Below are 19,300 nucleotides of genomic sequence, written 5' to 3'. Positions count from 1 at the left end.
GATTCAGCTGAGTTGAGTTCGTGGTCTGGGTAAGCCTAGAGCTTTTATACACACATTGCTGCATGCTTTTGTGTGTAGTTAAATCTACCAGCATGGGTGTGCATCTTTAGTACACATCAGTGATCAATACAAATCAGAGACCTTTGTGTTTTTAAGTTGAGTTTCATGCAAGGCCGCAGCTCGTACGTATCTCTAGCCGCGTCACCGAGCCCCCCTCCCCCCCTCGCAGTTCCACGGCCCCCACCCCTGCCGAGTGATGGAGCCGACATTAATTTGCGTTTTAATGAGCTTAGGATTGGGGGAAGATTTCATTACATCCTCATTAAAGCCCTTCTCCGTGCGGGTGACCATGGGATGACGAGACTGCGGTGCAACAGGTTTAACCCCTCGCTCGCCGCAGCCGCTGGGAACCAAGGCGGCGGTGGAACCTGGCAGGGGCTGCATGGCGGCCGGTCGCTCGGTGGCGTCCCCTCATCCAGCAGCGGACTGTAGAAAGGGCCGCACTTATTCATAATGGTATTCATTTTAGTATAAGTATTTACTATATATGTATGTGTATATTTGTCTCTATATATATTTATACCTGGGCTGTATGTTACATCTGTGTGACACCAGTTCAAAGCGTTACTCGTGAGAAGAGTCAAGGTGAGGTGTGGGTGGGCCGGCCACGACGCTATGGCACTCGAGTGATGTCACTCTGACGTCACTGCCCCACAGCTTTATTACTCGTTACTGCAGCAGCAATGTCGCTCAATGGCTTTGATGGACCTCCTGACAGCGGTTTCAAATTATTTTTTGCATTAACGCAGCCTGTTAGGTGGATATTCTGCAAGGTCATAGCTTTCGGTTGTTTAGGTTTAAACTGTTTTCAATGATAAATCGTGGAAATATTGCTCACCCGGCATCATCGGCACAAGAGTCGTTTGTTTGTCATTAAAAAAAAAACAATGGGTGCATTTGTAGCCGTCTGTGTTGAGTTCAGAGAATCAATTCGATGGCACCTGGGGTCACCAGACAGATTCCATTTGTGCCTGGTGCAGAAGCGTGCGGGATTGGGCAATGACGGGTGATGTGAGTGATGGATCGCACCACTTAAAAGGAGACTCGCATAGAGGCCCAAAGACTCGCATAAAGAGCAACAGACTCCCATAGAGACCCATGCACTCACAGAGACCCAGAGACGCATTTCGACATAGAGACCCATGCTATGCAGCACAATGTGGTGCTGCATAGCACTTCACCGCAGTCACAGTTAGGCGACTCTCTATATGCCCCACTTAAGGAGGAGGTAACCGCTCCTGCCACGTGTCGTTCTAACACGGTGGTTAACTGCAGAGTCCAGGGAATTAGGGACTAGGAGAAGCTGGGAATTTCTATCACTGACGTGCATTCAGGTAACACTATTAAGTTTCTGCAAAAGCTACTAGTACATAGGGTGAACCGTCGGACACCGTGGTGTCGAACAGCACGTGGCGCTACAAACCCAACACATGTCGGGGAGCCATAGAGCACAACTGCAAACGCCTGCGCAGTAGGGGCGGTTCTTGCGTTGGATCTTTATGCCCAAGGGAGTCGCTGGATCCTGAGTGGCGGCTGCTCGCTTGCTCTCCGGGTGCCCTGGCCTGGCCCCGGCGTGGGTGGCCACTCGGCCGAGAGTCTCTCCGCCTTCTCGTGTCTTGTTCGTCAGCGGCCGTGGTACAACTACCTCGAGGAGAGGTCGCGAGGAGCGCAGGGCACCGACGACGACGGTGGGCGATGTGGTTCACGTGGCAACGATGGCGATGATGGTGATGGCATGGTGCCCGGAGAGAGGAGCACGGGGAACGAAGGAGTTAAAGTCTTAATGAGTAAAGCTGCCGGCCTTTGGCCTGGGATGAGAATTTTCACTTAGATTGCAAATGGCTTTTTTTCACCCAAGACATTCATCAATGAGTGATTGTTTTGCTGATGAGCAGAGAAAGGTAGAGGCGTGAGACCCAACCAGGAATAAATGAAGATTAAGAAGGTAAGGTGAAAGTTTTTTTCCAGTTCCCCCACAGCCCCCCATCCCCTCTCCCTTTTGGATGAAGATTAAAAACAATGGCTTTAATCAAGCACATTGTCGAGGAGAAAATGCCACCAGATGCTCATTACGCCGACGCTTTCGCGCAGCGGAGTTGGTCCCGTTGGATATCCCGCGGGCATGCGCGGGTGTGCGCGGCTTGCGTTGTTTTTGTTCTGCTGTCTCGCCCCGAGCAATCCTCTCGTTCCGTGGGCGACGTGGCCCGTTGCTTGGGTGGCGCAGAGCAGCAGTGGTATCTGTAATCCCCCTCAACGCCCACCGGCGGAGAGCGCAGGATGAAAAAGAGAAACTCTTTACTCTTCGAGGCCCCAAGCCAAGGCGCCACGAATGCGAAAAACGTGAAGATGAAAAGCTGTTCCCTTCCCTATTCCAGTTTATTTATTTTCTCGAAGAATTAAGGGGACAGATTGGGCCTCATTACCACACTACATACCTGACTTGATAACATTTAATCAAAAGAGCAGTGCGAACTGGGAAACGTTAGATGTGTTGAATAAATAACATACAAAATGAAATAATAGAAAATAAGAAATAATTGTATTATATACATTTATAAATAAACTGCTTACAAATGTGTGAGAACAAATCAAAGATATTTCAAATGTGAGATAGAAATCCATGTTTAAACAGACAATCGCCGGCAAGCACACGCTTCCTCCCCTTGCAGTACTTTCAAGATTGGTGTTTGTAATAATATTACGCGGCAATCATCCCTGCCGGGGGCCGGCTATTCAAAAGCCCTGGCACCCCTGTCCATCAGTCAGCCGCGGCACGTCCCTTTCAAACGGCGCCTCCCGCCGCCGCAGGTGAGGGGGAGTTGTGCCGGCGCTCGGGGCGAGCGGCGCGCCGTGCGAGACTCAACCAGTCGATCCGTTCATCTCCGCCCGGGGCCTGTATGCTCGACAGCGTTCGCACTACACTCTATTTCTGCGATGGCCGACTTTCTCCCCTCCCCTCTCCGTTCCCTCCGCCTCCACTGCTTCCTCCTACCCCCCCCCTTTCCCCCGCACACCCTCTGCCTCGTGGTTTCTCTCCCAGTAACTTTGTTGCTCGTGCCCTCCGTGCACTTCCCCTCCTGCCTGCGGCTGTGTGGATGCGTGCCGCGTGGAACAGCCAATTTACCGTGAAATCTAGGTCTTGTTTTGCGCTGAGGTTGAGGGGTCTGTGCCGCGGGAGGGAGAGAGAGCGGTCTGCGAGGTTTTTTGTATCCATTTTTGTCTGGTTTTTTTTGCTAAAATTATTTGATGCACATTAGAGGGAACAGCTTGTATAAAGTGGGAGACATATGTCCACTAAAAGGCAAAGTCTTCCCGCATCCTCAAATCCTGGTGCCCGCCGGTGCCGCTTTTGTTTTTCCTTTGTGCACGCATCCGGTAGCACTTGTAGGCCAGGGCTGTACGTTGAGCACTTGCTGCGAGCCCACAGCTGCTTGTGTCAATGTGGATTCGTGTGTTGGGCACGGAGAATACGCGGCTCTCCGAGTCTTTGTTCGGTCTCCTCGCAGTCGGCTCGGACTTCACTCGCGGCTGCTAATAAAAAATGTGCCACTTGAGGTGGCGCGGTGGCCCCAGGGGTCAGGGGGTGAGGGTTTGAACGCGATCAGAAACCCGTGATCTCAGCCGCTCTCTCGGGGAGCGGCCAGTCGATTCTCTCCCCCCAGTCGCGAAGTCGCGTGCACGTCGTCATCGATTATATTGATTGTTTGATCATTTGTAATCGAAGGATCGCAGAAGATTAGGACTCTTGGAATGGAATCCGGTTCGGTTTCAGTGGCGATTGAGCCAAACCGATAGGCACGTGCACGCAGAGCTCATGCCGCGGTGATCAGTCACGTGGCTTCCGTTGCCAGGCACCAACGGCAGGGCTCGGTGGTCATTGCGTAGTCCATTCAAATAGACACAAAGACGCACACACACACGGGGATGAACTATCTTATTTCTTTTATTCGAGATTTCTAAATCTTAGGCAAAGCGATAATTGACTTTTTTTTTTATAATTGCTTTACATCCGATTAACTGTCGTGCAGAAAAATGAAAATTGACAACTCTAGTTATAAAGGGTAATCCATTTGTAGATACCCTGCTAAAATAATACTGGAGACATTCTAGAGACATGAACATTTTTATTTCAAAGCCTGTACACTTCTCCCACCGATATGAATACACGTGTTACTTGATTATATATACGCTTGTTCACCCAGGAAAGCCTCACTGAGTCTCAAGACTCATTTTTCAGGAGGGTCCTGCCCAGTGTTTGCAGTCGAGTGTGACGTTGCTGTGTATACTCCTAAGCCAGTGATTTGCAGGGAATTTTTGAGAATTGGGATGCATTGGGATGTTTTGTGTGTGTATACGAGCTAGACGAGCAAACCGGAGAACCTGGAGAAAACCCATGCAGGGGGGAGAAATATACAAACCCTGTGAAGAAAAGTGTCTGAGTTGGGAATCTAACCCAGGAATTTTTGCTACGAGGCACAAGTGTTGCCACTGCGCCACCACCCTGCCGCTCTTTAAATAATTTCCCGGCCACCTCTGCAGGATACGTAGCCATCACTTTCACGATATCAGTGACTTGTTGAGATGAAAATCAGAGAGGATCATTAGCATTCGGTGGGAGCCCTGTGAACGGACCAACCCGTGGTTGATATTATTTTTTTTTCGTTCCTCCTGCCTCCCACGTCGAGCGCTCGGGCGAACGAACCGACCGAACGTCCACGCTCGCGTCTTGCGGCGCGCAGAGCTCCCCCCGCTTTACGGGAAGACTTAGACGGCCGCTTCCGCTGGCACCGCGGTGGCGCGGGGGAGCGGCGGTGGCGGCACGATGAATTACGTGGTTCCTCTCCCGCGCCAGAGTAAACGTGGAGCGGGAGCCAGGGGCCGAGATGGAAGCGCTCGTCCTGCGAGGCTGTCAAGAAATTCATACCAGATGCCAGCGCCGATACGCATTAATAACAACCGCACGACGTCCGATCCAAACCCACCCCCATCCATTTGTTATGTAATAATCATAAATAATATTATGTACCTGTGTAGAGCTTCTTTGGTCAATCCACTGCACATCGAGGGCCTTGAACATTGCCAACTTGTCTTTGGCTTCCGACAGGATGAGGCTACCTCGTGTCATCTGTACCCTTACTTTAACCAGGAGACGATACAAACCCAGTCACACGCACAACACAGCAGTGCCTCTCTTGCAAGGGTGAGCTGCGTGGGTGTCCCCGATTTGTTTATTTGTTGTATTTACACCGTTGCTGAGCATTCTACACAAATCACCAAGTGGCCGTCGGCAAGCTGTGCCGTCAAAGGGCTGTAAAGAGCGCAACACGTTTCTTGATTTGAGCAAGATTATTATAAAAGCTTGGGGGGGGGGGGGGAGAGACGCGGTGAACGTGGGTTCGGTTAATGATCATCCTTACAAGACTACAGTCTCCCAGCTCTCCCTGTGCCAGAGACCAAGAGACTCGAGGAAGTTCTTTATCAATCCACTGCTGCATGAGGGCCTCCCCACGCCGTGCGGGTCGCCGGAGTTATTTTATCCTATACCGCAGCCACGCTGGTCAGCACGGGCTGGTAATGGCGGAAAACATAGTTGTGGGCACGCACAAGTGCAGTACAGCATTGGATCGGTCGCGTCTGACGGTGGTTAAATTTTGAACCGTGATGAGCAGGAGATGCATATGCATTGGGAATGTTACCTAAAAGAACACAAAAAGTGACGGGCGGCCCTGACATATTATAGAATGTAACAATATCACATCAATTAATATTCATGTGCAGGGTACAAATGCCCGATATGCGGGCGGCGTAATGCTCACAAATGGGAACGCATCTCATTTATAACTTGCGCGCTGTAATGGATTCTTTTGTAAATCGGTTCATTAAACTGAGCTCCGTATTCACTCCTAAAGAAGCGGCCGTGAGCTTTTTATTTAATTTTTTCCATTCTCAGCTGCTACAGAAAAAGAGACGGAACTACTTGTGCGAGAGACGAGGTCACAGGAGCAGCACAGACTTTAAATTCGCAGAATCCCGCGCACCGTGTCCTAATTAGTGGAGCCAGTGGAACACTTTTTCCGCACGGCAAGGTAGGGGGTGTTAGAGAGGGCAAAAGCTCAGCCCTGCAATGGCTCTCAAGCCAATTTTACTTTTGTTTACATTCGTGGCGTCTTTATGGCACAAATCTGCCACTCAAAGCGCCATCACATTAAAAGTCAACACAAACAATAAATATAGATTTGCATGCTATCTACAGTTGAAAGGGACCTCGACTGCAGGGTGCTCGAGAGAGAGACCATCTGGAGGTATATTTGGCCTACTCTTCTACGCTGACCCAGACATCTTGAAGAGGTGGCGGTTCCCACACTTTACCCCACGTGACTTACTGATCGGCCAACTATACTGCTGGGTGGACAGAAGCGTTGGGCAGGATTTAAGAAACTTGCCTGGAGAAAATACAATTTCTACACACCATGGGATTCATCAGGTCACCTAAAATGGGTTCATGAACCTACTTTCTATATTGGCATCTATTTTCCATCTTTTCAGTGAGACATCCGCAGCGGGTTTGGGAGTTTAACGAATGTCTACATATTTATAATCCAGCGGTTACTGATTCGTTCCACTCACTCACCGACGGTCAGTCACCTCCTTATCACTCTTCTGTCACTACGACTACTACCATGGTCACTGTTACAGTGAACTTCACTCGTTGATTCCTGCTCCAATTTTGAGAACTCATCCACCACAGTGCAGGGCACAGCAACACACTCAACCATCCACTCACCTGCTTACATTCTCAACCACTCACCCACTTACCCACTCACGCATTCACCCACCCACTTACCCACCTACTCACCACACTGCAGGTCACAACACTTCTCTCTCTCTGCTTCTTCATTCGCATTGCACTGCTACACAATTTCCTCCCAACATCCCTTTTTCCAAGCTCTTCAAAAATAACATTTTTTTTTATTCAAGAAAAGTATTAACTCTCACTTTTTACAACTTTGATGGTGCTGTTTGTTGCTGGCGGCTTTACGTTTTGGGCCTGTGCTAAGCAACATTGTTAAAGGATTTTTTTGTTTTACCCTTGCCTCCAAAGCGTTGCATTCTGTGTGCCCTCATTAATATTAACAGGCTTCATATGAAGCACCACCTCCGCTAGTTGCTACCCCCCCCCCACCACCGTCCCCCCCCCCCCCCCGTTTGCCCCGCCCCCCGCCCCCCTCCGCAACGCCAGAATTATTCTCACTTCTGTGCCCACTAGCGTGGCTCCCATCAACACCCTGCGCCCATGACTGTGTAATTGTTAATTTAATCTGCTTTTACAGTGTTATTAATATGGCTGCTCTTATTGTTGTTGATGCTGTCTCGTTGCGAGCTGGTGTTAGTTATTTTTAATGAGCGACCGTCGCGACGAGCTCGTGTCTGCTCGCCGCGCGAATATTAACGACCCCGAGAGAGCGAACGAGCGGTGCGTTTACGCGTTTTACACAACGCCGCTTTCAACTACGGTTAAACGTGCCGACGGATTTTGTTCCATCCGTCCGTCTGTGGATGTTATCCGTCTGTGTAACAATAGGCCACGGTAACTTGCGTAAAGGTAAACTAGTACGAACTAAATTGTAGGATAGGTTTGTGTAGCTATTATGCACTTCGCCGAGAAAATATTGGTTCATTTGTTTGCAGGATCGCCCGACTTGGAAATTAAGGATTATGCATGGTGGGCAGGACGATGGCGTATATCCGCACGATGTCACCCCGTGATGTCGCACGTCTCACGCTTAAAATGTAACCAACCGTAAACGGCCTCTGGACACTTGCCTTCCTGCGTGCCTAGTGCAGGCACTCCCATTTTTATCGCTAATTAAATACATCCTTGATCAAACCGCATTTCCAAAAGTGTTAGAGAACTTATGCATTAGCACGATTTCTTGTTTTATTTTTTATTCGTGTTGCGTCATCGCATTTTATCACGACTCGGCGAAGTTCCGCCTTTTTCCTGTCGGCTCCGTCGCCCGTGGGTCTCAAGTGGAGCCTGCCGGGGGAAATGGGGCTGCTACCAAGTGCTGGAATTGTAAGCGGAGGGCAGGGTGCGATGCCAACCTCTGCCAACTCGCATTTGAGTCACGCCCCCCCCCGCGCTGTCACTTGTCGGGTGGCAGGATTCGGACCCACGTCTCTGCGGCACTGGCACGGTGCGACCACGGTGCTACCCCACGTGAGATCTCCGAGCCAGGGAATGCATTCATCCAGCAGTGGATTGACATGGCTAGAACCCAGACTCGCACATTTCAGTAAGCCGGGGGGGGCAACGCTTTGCAGGCAGATGAGCAGGGTCCACTTGCCTTGAGCTTCGTGTAACGTCTATATTTAGCGCAGAGCTTGTAACTGCCTCCAAACGAAGGTCATTGATTGAGTTTTGAAGATGATGTTACTGAAGACGGATTGGCTGCCTAGTCTGGTTTAAAAAATAAAAATCCCTTATGGCAACAGACAGCAAATCATTTTACTTCACCCAGTTAGTACTGTACGTGTTATGAATCGCTGCTGATTGTGTAATTCACGAGGTTTCGGGGGCTCAGTTGTATAATTGACAGATGCGAGTGCACATAGGCGATTGGCGTGCCTTAGCGGTCCTGAAATCTCCCCGAACGGGCGTTAACGAAGACGCATCTGACCCAACCAATCCGCGATTGCATCTCCCACCTCCCACAGCCACGAAATTCATTAAGGGCTCCAAATTAGCCCAACTACTCCTGCGTCGCAGTCACTTCAACATCACCTTTGCTTTCACCCCGGGAGTTTGTGAGCGTGGGACGCGCGCTTTAAGTGATCAGCGGACGAGATGAGCTTGGGCAGGAGGCAGGCTCGGATCTTTATTAGCGAAGTTAGTGGAGAGAGGAGGGCTCTGTGTTTCACCTTGCCTCTTCATGGTCACAACTGAATTCCTCCCTGAGGCCACCACCTGTTTGTATCGTGACGCCCGTGTAAAGACGTTGAGAAACAAAGACGAGGACTTTGGTGTTCGCGATGAAGCCGTTCCACATGTGCCGCTGTTTTTGGTTTGCCAGCAATGCCTATGGAAAGTAAAATGTAATAGATTTAAAATCATACAAGGCACCCTCTATGTATTTATGTATCTTGAACTTCTTTGTCACCGTACGTAGCCAACCGTGCTAGGTACGAAATCTGATGGTTAACTGTGACCAAATAAACCGGAATGTGCCCTGTCAGATAGATGTTGGAAACTAAGCAGCTTCGAGCCTGGAGAGTGCTCGGATAAGTGACTGCCACGTACACAAGGGTGCTATAGACTGCTGCCTGGCCACGTAGGCGAGCAGCAGAGGGCAGTGACGTTGAAGCCATTGTTGTACTGCACTTCTGACCAACGTGGTGAAGTGTGGTCTATAACCATCATGGTGTGGGGATGACTTCATCCAGCAGTGGATTGACAAAAGGGCTGCGCATTGCATTTATCGATTCCGGATAGTGAAACAAACTTGAGTCCTGGAAGGAACATGATTTGCCATTTGCGGTTGCTGCTGCTGCTGGTAACAATACTCACACCTTGGGTCACGTGCCTCTCAGCATGCCTCAGAGGCGGTGGCTGTGTGTTGCGAGGGGATGGGGAGGCCTCACCTCCACAGTTTGTCATCAAAGTTTCTTACGCGGGGTGAAGGGGGTGTGAGGGGTGGGGAACAGCCGTTGCCAGAGTTATAGATCTTCGTTTTCACCTCAAAGTGGAAAGTGGAACGATGCCTCATCATAATTTATTACGACGGCCGTGTTAAGGTCAGCGGTGTGCACGGCCCATCAACTTGGAACAACGTCCGGCGTAGCGGCGCTTTTATTTTATTTTTTTGTCTCTTTCAATCACGTGCCGGGCGCGTTTATAGGGCAACAGAGACGACCCTGTCCTTGAAAAACTATTGACGCCACAAGCCAGTGGAGCATGCCGACTGAGAAAAACCACACAAAGGAGAGAGAGAAAAAAATAAAATAACACCTCCCCCGCCCAGTGTGATCGAAATGAACGACCCACAATTTCGACATTCCCTCCAAAGCTGGGGGATGGGGGGCCCTTCTACACAGGGGTTGCCCCCTCCCCCCCTTTCACACGGGGAGGACTACCCTCCCCCCGGCTTAGATACACTGAACGAGTTGCATTGTGGGTATGGACGGTGCCAGCCTTCCACCCACCAGCGACTCGCTCGGAAAGTGAAATCGCCAGGAGTGGCCACCACCGCACCGTTCCGCCACGTTTTAAATGTTGGTTCAAATCGATAACGGCGGCTAACGGGCACTAGCGGGGGCGTCGGCTCGGAGTAGAAGATGCAGGGAAGCAGTGGGATGAGGTGGCATCGAACAAAGTATTGTCGGCTCGGCAGGCTCCCGACTCTCTGCTTCTCATCTGTTTGTGTGGCTCCGTACAAAGTTCCCCCATTCTCACCCCTGCCGCGCGGTCCTCTCGTTTCCCTCGTTTCCCTTTGTACCTTCTATCAGTCTAAGGCTAACTCCGCCGTGTCCGTTGATAACGTACAATAACACTATGAAAATCCCTATTTAGTTTATCTCCAGACGCGCGGCACCTCATTTGTACAGCGTCTTGAAATGGGGCCTGCTATTAGAAGCCTCACAAGTCTGATCTGTATTGTCATTGCGATAAAATGAGTCGTAGCGGTGGGACAGCTTGTAATTCGCCATGAGACAAGCCGTTAAGATGCACGCACGGCACCGTCTGCTTCCGTGACGATGTCTACACCGCTCCGTACCCCCCCCCCCGCCACTGCCCCCCCCCCCATCTTACCCGGGCCACTGATAATGGGGTTTTGGGAGTTGACCCCCGATCTCAACCCTTGACCTGAGCCTTTAATGGTCGCTGGGCTTCCAGGGTGGAGCCTGAGGGCCCAGCTACTTGCCGTGACGTCGCTCAAACCAGCCAAGTGTGCAGACAGATCATCGCCATCATCAGCCGTGACCTTTCCACTGCTGAATGAAAGCCTCCCCAAGCTGTTACCACCTCTCACATTTGATACCTTATCAATCCAAATTGTATATTCTTAATAACCATTATAATTAAAACTTCATTCGGGCCATAACATGCCAAGCCATTACAAAGGTGCTGTTGTGGTCATCTTTAGTCGAGTCAAGGAGCCCCCAAGTTAACGTGCTGTGGTTCCTTGATCTATAGGCAGCCTTAGACCAGTGGTGTAATTCCACATTGCTGTGGCACCTCCGATGAGCATGGTTGGCTACGTACGGTGCCATAGAAGTTCAACATACAGAGCATGCTTACATTTGACTTCCGGCAGCGTGATAGTCGTTTTGATAATGGGCTCGAGTTGAGCCCGGCTGGTGTTTGACCTCGTAATTGAGTGACGAGCCCTCGGCCACCGCACCGCTCACCCCCGTAGAACCGCAGCGATTAGTACGCTTGTTCACAGTGAGTCTCCTGCCACGTCTTCACAGTCGGAGCTGACGTTGCCGCGTGGAATCCAAATTGAGCGCAATTTCAGCATTGGAATGTTTGGCCAGCACCGGTTACTTTTGCAGGTTTTTGTAGGTTTAGCTGTGGGAGGAGACGGGATAACCCGGAGGAACCCCACGCAGAGCAGGGGACGACATACAAACTCCACGCAAAAAGGGAGCCAAGTCGGGAATCGAACCCTTGCCCTTTGTTGCTGCGAGGAGCAGCTGTTACCACTGCTCCCCACCGCCGTCCGTCATAGCGGTAGCAGCTCAGGTAGCATTGTTTGCACCGACCGTCAAAGGACACATTTTACCGTCCGTTTCGCCTGCCAGCTCAGACGTGAACAAAACAAATAGTGATCGGCGGCGGGGTCAATGAGTCCCTCAGGGCACACTCTCTCTCTCCGCTATTCCAAAACCTCTCGTGCAAATCAAACCCCCAGGGGGAGCGGTGACAGCAAATTGATCTTCTTTGAACCCCAAGAATCACGAGAGACGCTGGCGACGCAGTGATGGCCGCGCCGTGAAGTCTTCCCCCCTCCTCTTCCGCTGGAGAAGCTGCAGGTTTCAAGCGCCGTTTGTGGACCACTGCTGAATTCAATTCCACGAGGAGTGGACAATGTTGTGGTGACAGAAGTTTTTTTTTACGTGGGTCCCTTGATAAACTTGCTCATTAAATAAGGTCATTGCATAATTCACTTTTATTGAGTGATGTAAATATCATGGTATAAGTTGTACCAGCAAGTAAAATATTTGGTCTTGCCCTTTGGCCTAATATCTGTTGAGATGAAAACTGGTCTCACACCCACGACAGTCAACCGTAAGTGTTTGTATTTTACTTGGGCACTAAATTCTATTCCTGGGTATGGCAATATATCCAGGAGCTAAATGCCGATGTTGACGTCTGCTCGTCATGAGAGGGCCGCAGAAGAGATTTTGTCCAGTATTGCTATTCCTCCATTGAAAGAGCGCAGACTTACAGTGGTTTACTATATGGTCCCATAGTTTTGGTTGCATGGCCACAATCGCACTGCTGTGGCTCGTATATAATTTCCATCTGTGAAGGAGATGTGCACATCATTGACCTGTTGATCTTCTGATACGGTTGATGGTTCCACCAGTGTCTTAGAGGCGGAGGAGGAATGTCATAGCCAGGAGGACCTTTGGGTCTCGAACAAGGAGGTGTTTATTCTGGACCACCTCCACGTTGTTCCACTCTGTTGGTCAGCGTTCCTAATGATCAGCCCACCGCACGAGTGGATGCATCTCCACCATTATGGCTCACAGTTGGATTCAGCGCCTCGCTGTCATTGTCTGCCTCCTCGGCGGCCCACTGGCCGGCGTGCCATGGTACCGTCGTAACGCCTGTGCGTTCAATAGTTGCGCTGCTGCATCTGACCCTCACGCAGTCATAACCCTTAGCCTGAATGCACACACACGTACCGATGACTCGTGCGCCTTCTGCTATTCCATGCTCACGGGCGCCCTCCGCGAGCGTAAACTGAGACCCGACGTTTGCCAATTATTGGGAAGGTGGCTTGGCTTTACTGAGCGGGCCACGTTCCCATCGGCGCTGTGGCGCGCGAGCGAGAGCGACGTTCCGAGGGATTCGTCCCGACCCGGTCCCCATCCAGTACTCGTGCGAGAAACGGTTAACAAGCGCTTGCTTATTACACGTAATTAAAATGTCATTTAGATCAGCCCTCCTGTAATTGAATGTCTTTTGCCTCCCATTACTTATGAGAGTCGTAAATTAGGGCCTGGGCCGGCGGGCTGGCCCCACTAGCCGCCTCCCGGACCGCGAACTCTCGTCGGGTTCCGCCGCCGTCCCCCAGCGAAAAATCTTTGAGCAGCCGTAGAAAGGGCAATCAGAAAGAACGTTGAGATAATGACACGGAGCTGATGAGTGCTTGTGATGAGGCTCTACCACAGCTGAGCTGCAGTGATGAAGAGGCTAGAAAATTAAAGATATGGTTAGAAATCGAAGTGAGACCCTGATAATCCTGGTCTCTCGAGTTTTCCCCTGGTGAAACAAAATTAACTTGCACTAGCAGGTAACATTCACTGATTGAAACACCTTTTATGATCGAGTGCTGGAAATTCCACATTGCTGTGTTGGAGGCATTTAAATCCATACAGGCAGCCATTGATGACCATCCACAAAGGACAACTTGTTATATCTGCCCCCAGAGGGCTGAATGGCTGAGTTCACCCCCGAGGGTCACCTGAAATCTCAGACGTGCGACAGCAATCCGCGCACTTGTGACCACGGCGCCCAGCTGGCGGATGCGCAAATAAAGTAAAATCGAGTTGATAAGTAACGAATCTGTGACCAGTTTTTCTTCCCCGCGGTGAGTTATTTTCTTACTGTCTGCGGATGAAACAGTTTCACGGCATTCAATGCCTGGAAATTGGGCGGGGGTGTGAATTGACTTTGCGAGTTCGATCGTTTTTTTGTGATCTTCTCAATTTGGGGGGGCGGGGGGCGAGGACACCCCTCCAGGACAATTGCTGCTGCTGCTGCTGCTGCCGCTTTAATCCGGCAATCACAAACTCGCGACAACACAGCCGGGTAAATATGCACATTTGTGAAGCGCCGCCTGGGTTTGGCTTTTCATAAGAAACCTCGTTTTGAAATTGCTGCCTCCATATGGGAGAATTAAAAAAAAAAGAACATAAAGAAGCCTCATTGTACAAAGGTTTTCAGATTGTTTAGACTCGGACGTGCGGTGGGAGCGATCTGGGGTGCGGGTATCTCTCCCTCGGGCAGCGAGCAGTAAGTTATCTCGTTCCTGCATTGGGATTTCTGATTAAAGCCGAAATTGAGAAAGCAAGACAATGTGGGGCTGAAAGGCTGTTTGGCGAGTGCTCTGAAAATTGCTAAATCCGTTATCTGTCCGTCCGTCAGACTGTCTGCCCGCTTTAATTCACACCGCCGCGAGATGCCGTCGGGGATGTTCTGAAAGCAGGGAGATGTGATCGTTCCAGACACTGCGGCAGGCTGCACATTTACTTCCTTAATTCCCTTCCAATCGCCCTGTGCTCTCCTCTTTTTGCTGTTCCATCTCCTCTCCCGCCACTCTTTGGCTCTGCTTTCTCTCTCTCCCTCTGCCTTCCTGTGGCTGCCCATTGCCCCCCCCCCCTTTCCCGCCTCCTGGCCTCCCCCCATCTCCAGCTCCCCATGTCTCGTTTGAGTTCGCTCAGTCTGACTTGAAACTCGCTTTCGGGAGCAGCGGTACATATTGTGCGAATTACTCAATTGGGATCACACAGCAGCAGCGGGATCACACAGCAGCAGCAGCATCACCTGCTACGAAAACTTAGCAGGACCCTCCTAAAAAAGAGTATTGAGACTTATTGAGACTTTCCTGGGTAAGCAAGCAGAATAAACTGTACTGTCATCTCTTGGTCATCTGCTCGCCTAGCAGGTGTTGGAGTTTCACAAATCTATACGTAAGCCTCCAGCCCTTGCCTCCAAAGCGCCGAGTCACGCTCTTGCCTTTCTCACACATTAATCTCAATTCAAACTCCCTCTGTTGTTAGCTATCTTTTGCTGGTTGTATTAATGAAAACAAATTACAGTACAACCGATTGCTTTTGGAGCTCAACACATTCTCTTCTGCTAACACTTCCATGGAACAGGAGAATACATAACAAGCTCAGTGTTTCAGGCACTCGCTGTTTTTGTGAGTACTATTTATGTATGTAAGCCACAGGATGAGCGTATTTTATATTTGCCGGTGCAACACTGCCAACACAGTCTCGCAACGTTGTTATTGTTCTTTTTGCATAATTTCCCACTGCTGTGAATCTGTGGGTCTCTGAATCTATGGTTTTCTGAGTGAGTCTGTAGGTCTCCGTGTCAGTCTATGGGTTTATTGGTACATTTTTGGGTCTCAGTTTGTATATTTGGGTCTATATTTGAGTCTACAGGTCTCTGTGAGTCTATGGGTCTCTTTATGAACCTATAGCTCTCTGTGTGAGTCTATGGGTCTCTATGTGAGTCTGGGTCTTTTACTGTCTGTTGTTGTTGTCGACCTGTATCTTCCCACTGCTGGGCAAAAGCCTCCAACATTTACTTTGATTTATTTTCTTAATTTTAGCAAAATTTTTTTTTTTTCTATTTTGAACAGCAACATGAACAACTGAAACAGGGCACACACTGTCCAGATGACTTGCATTGACATGCGTAATGATCGAGGTCCCTAGTTAGGATCTAGAAAACAATATGAGCCACGGTTGATCTCTTTATGTCAGCTGTGCGCTTGGAAGTGTGTCTCCACACCATTCTGCTCAGTCCGCTATGCATATAAATATATAGCCAGTGGATGGTGGTATATCCGCTGTCACTACCTACAAGACCATCACTCAAAACTGCTCTAGAGGAGTCGTACAACCCTAGCTGCCACTGCTATCCAGTGGCCTGAAATCAAATCTATAGCTACAGATGACCAATGCGAGAAATTATCATGTATTTTGATTATAGTGTGCTGCTACTACTATTATTACTCCTGCTATTATGGATTGACTCATTCCGCTAGCGAAGGATGCTAGGTTTAGTAATATATGTTATGTATGTCGCTATTGTTAACTTTAAATCACATTTCTTATGATCACTGTTACATTGTTTTTATAGCATTATTTTAGTAATTTCTAGAAAGGTTTAGTTTAGCCCGATTTTTTGATGTAGTGTAGAGTTAGACTTAAATTTTTTATTCAAATTGTATTATGATTGTTATTGTGATCTAACATCAAAATGGGATTTTTTTTTTGCACAGTTTAGTACGCAGCATAAACAAATGGTGCTTTTTCTGGAAGATTTTATTGTTTTGTAGGGGATGTTTCAATTTGCGTACAGTACATTAAAATGTAGCTTGTAATTTGATTGTTTGTTGCGGTTGCACCCAAATCAAGAGCCGAATGGCTCACAGGGTTATTCCAAATCAATCAAACTGAAACTGAATTTTGGTGACCATACCCATCAAGGGATGCTCTTAAACTCACTCTTGATGCCACACTTGCAACTGTGACTTGCAACTCTGAATTTGCGAGTGTTATTTTTCCCGTCTTCGTATAATGGTTTAACAATTTCTGTTATTTTTCTTTTCCTCTCTATCATTCTGTTGTTTTGTTTGAGTTTGCGTACGATTGTTCAATTCATCTCACCGTGTAACTTCCTCCGTAATCTTCCGTCATTGGCGACCCCATCTTGCGGGGGTGGGGGGGGGGCTGGACACCTCTGAAACCGGAGTCTCGCAGCTCATCAGCCTCTTCCAGCCAACATCAAATACCTCGCTGTCTGTGTGCAGCTGGGGTGAAAGGCCCAAGCTAAAAAACAAATCAAGCAGGCTTTTTCTGGGAACTTGTTACACAGCGGAGAGCTTCGCGTTCTGTGTTTGCGATGACCCTCAGCCACGCGGCGCTGCCCGGCTCCTCGCGTCTTCTTAACTCGTAAAAATAGACCCGGCAGTTATGATAGACAACAACCATAAAGCAGTTAGGGGTTTACCTGGTTAATAACATCCTTCCAATGATTGCTCAATTTGTATCCATCTTCTCGGTTGAAGTTATGTCTATGTTTATATATCTGGATGGTTTCATGAACAAACCTTTGATAGTAGCCCGAAGGTTTGCAGAGCACCTTGGTCTCGGAAAACATCTCCAGCTCTCTCGGTCTCCCACTTCCAGCCCTGCCCAATTTACCCCCGTCCAGCTTCACGTCCCTCTCCTAGCGTCCACGCAGCGCTCCCCTACCCCACACCCCCCCTCTCTCTCCCCCCTTTCTTACCTATATAACCTCTTACCACGGCATCTCTCTCCCACTTCAGCAAAAAAAAAAATCTTGCTGTGGTTTTCCCACCTGATGATGATTGCTTGTGTTGCAATCGAAACGTCATGATTTATTTTATTTTATACCTACGTGACTTTACCGAAAGAAGCAAAGAGTACGGATTCCTGCAGTCACGAAAGCTTCAAATCTAGATGAAAAATGGATAGTTTACAGTGTTGGCAACGAGCGAAATTAAGTGCACAACCAGATTGAATGTGATGGGATGTTTTTGTGCCGTCATTCGTGACCGGGCTGGGACTATCGACTGGCTATACCTGGGAACCCGTTTTAATCCCAGGCCGGTCGGTACCTGGATTGAAATCCAGGCTCTCAGCGGTGCCGGTTCACCGCTCTGACCTCTGACCTCACATAGCGACCTCGAGTTTGAATGATTCTTTAGATGCATGGCAGCATGCGTGTGAGAATCAGTTATGTTTGTATTTGCCTCACTGGTGTGCAATGGCTTCACGCGATCCCCTGCAGGCACTAGAGACGCTCCAATTCACCGCAATGTAAACAAAAGTAAATGTATTGGATAGAATCGTGACGGAATCAGGACAGCTGATCGAATGTCTGTGAGGGTGATTCAGTCCACGTTCGCTCCAACATCTATTGGGACGGATCTTTTTAGTGGCGCCTTTCTCTGATGTGGTGGTGGTGGGGGGGGGGGGAGTTCAAGGGTTTTAATGACGGTTGACTCTCGTCCCGTCCGTCTGTGACGCCCACCCGCGTCGCCGCGTCAACCCCCGAGTCCACCTCCCTCCCGCGACCCTCCCGCGCGTGTCTCCTCTCGCGCGAAGGTTCATCAAGGAGACGGAGCAGGCGATGGGCTACGGGCCTGGCAAGCAGTGCACCCTGCGCGAGTTCCTCACGCAGTACGTCAAGAACATCTTCCTCAACCAGGTGCACCTGGAGATCAACAAGGAGATCGAGGCCGTCACCAAGGTGGCCGATCCCCTCAAGACGCTGGCCAACGCCGACACCATGAAGGCCCTCGCCGTGCAGAGGCCTCTGCTGCAGGTGGGTCGCGCCCCCCGCTCACTCGGGCGGGGGCGACTCCTGCCTTGGGCCCTTGAGTTTTCAGCTGGTCCAACAACATCAACTCGCACTTTAAACGTCTGCCCATGTGCTTGCAATGGGGTTTATGTTTATTTCATTTTTAATTAAATTTGTCTCCGTAATAGCATGTGTGTGTATATATATTGTTTAATTCGTTCCTGCATTGTGCCTGAATTTGTCCTTATCTCTTCACACCACGCTGCATTTAGGTAGGTTATCTTCTCGTGTAATTTACTCACCCTGTACGTGTGTTACATTTGTAAGCGCACGATTGTGTGCGTCTGTGCACGTGTCTGTACGTGCGTGCGTGTACGTTTAACCTTGAGGGTTGTTTAGGAGTTCAAGACATTTGCCAAAGAGTAACAAATAACCACTCTTCCCAAGGCATATTCGCTTAATGTTTTCATAACATTGTATCAACAGACACGCACACATCGAAATGTCTTTTTACGCTATATGTAATATATAATATATAAATGTTCCTTTTAACAAAACCCACATTTGCCAAAGACATTCATAACGGCATACTCTTAGCATTTAAATATACGACACCCATAAAATTAACTGGGTAAATGGTTCCACGTGTGACTGCCAGCGGCGCGATGTGGAGGAGTGCGATGGGTGGGGGGGTGGGGGTGGGTGTTGGGAGAGTGGGGCGGGGGGTAGAGTGGGGCGGGGGGGGTGCCTGGGGAGAGAGGCGGTGGTGGGGAAACTGGGCTGGCTTCTAGCATGGGACTCGCCAAGGGGGGTAGATGTGGTGGTGGTGGTGGTGGTGGAGGAGGAGGTTGGAGATCGACTGAGGGTGGAAAAGAGATAACGATTCCCCTCGCTCATTCCATTAGTGCCAGGCAGAGTGGGTCTCATCAGCAGGAAGGAGCA

At 49.5% G+C, this 19,300-nt stretch overlaps 1 protein-coding gene across 1 annotated transcript in view; it reads left to right on the top strand.

Moving 5' to 3' along the window:
• EXOC4 (exocyst complex component 4) overlaps positions 1-19,300 on the top strand; it is a 106,383-nt gene that overhangs the window by 44,173 nt on the left and 42,910 nt on the right. Inside the window, exon 11 of the mRNA XM_078598996.1 lies at positions 18,163-18,382. Coding sequence (XP_078455122.1) covers positions 18,163-18,382 — 220 coding nt within the window. The remainder of the gene's footprint in view (positions 1-18,162; positions 18,383-19,300) is intronic.

The sequence above is a fragment of the Lampetra planeri genome, chromosome 11, assembly GCF_965212315.1.
Source record: "Lampetra planeri chromosome 11, kcLamPlan1.2.h2, whole genome shotgun sequence".
NCBI lineage: Eukaryota > Metazoa > Chordata > Hyperoartia > Petromyzontiformes > Petromyzontidae > Lampetra > Lampetra planeri.
Note: the sequence above shows the minus strand (reverse complement) of the source record. Positions and strands in the feature narration are given on the sequence as shown.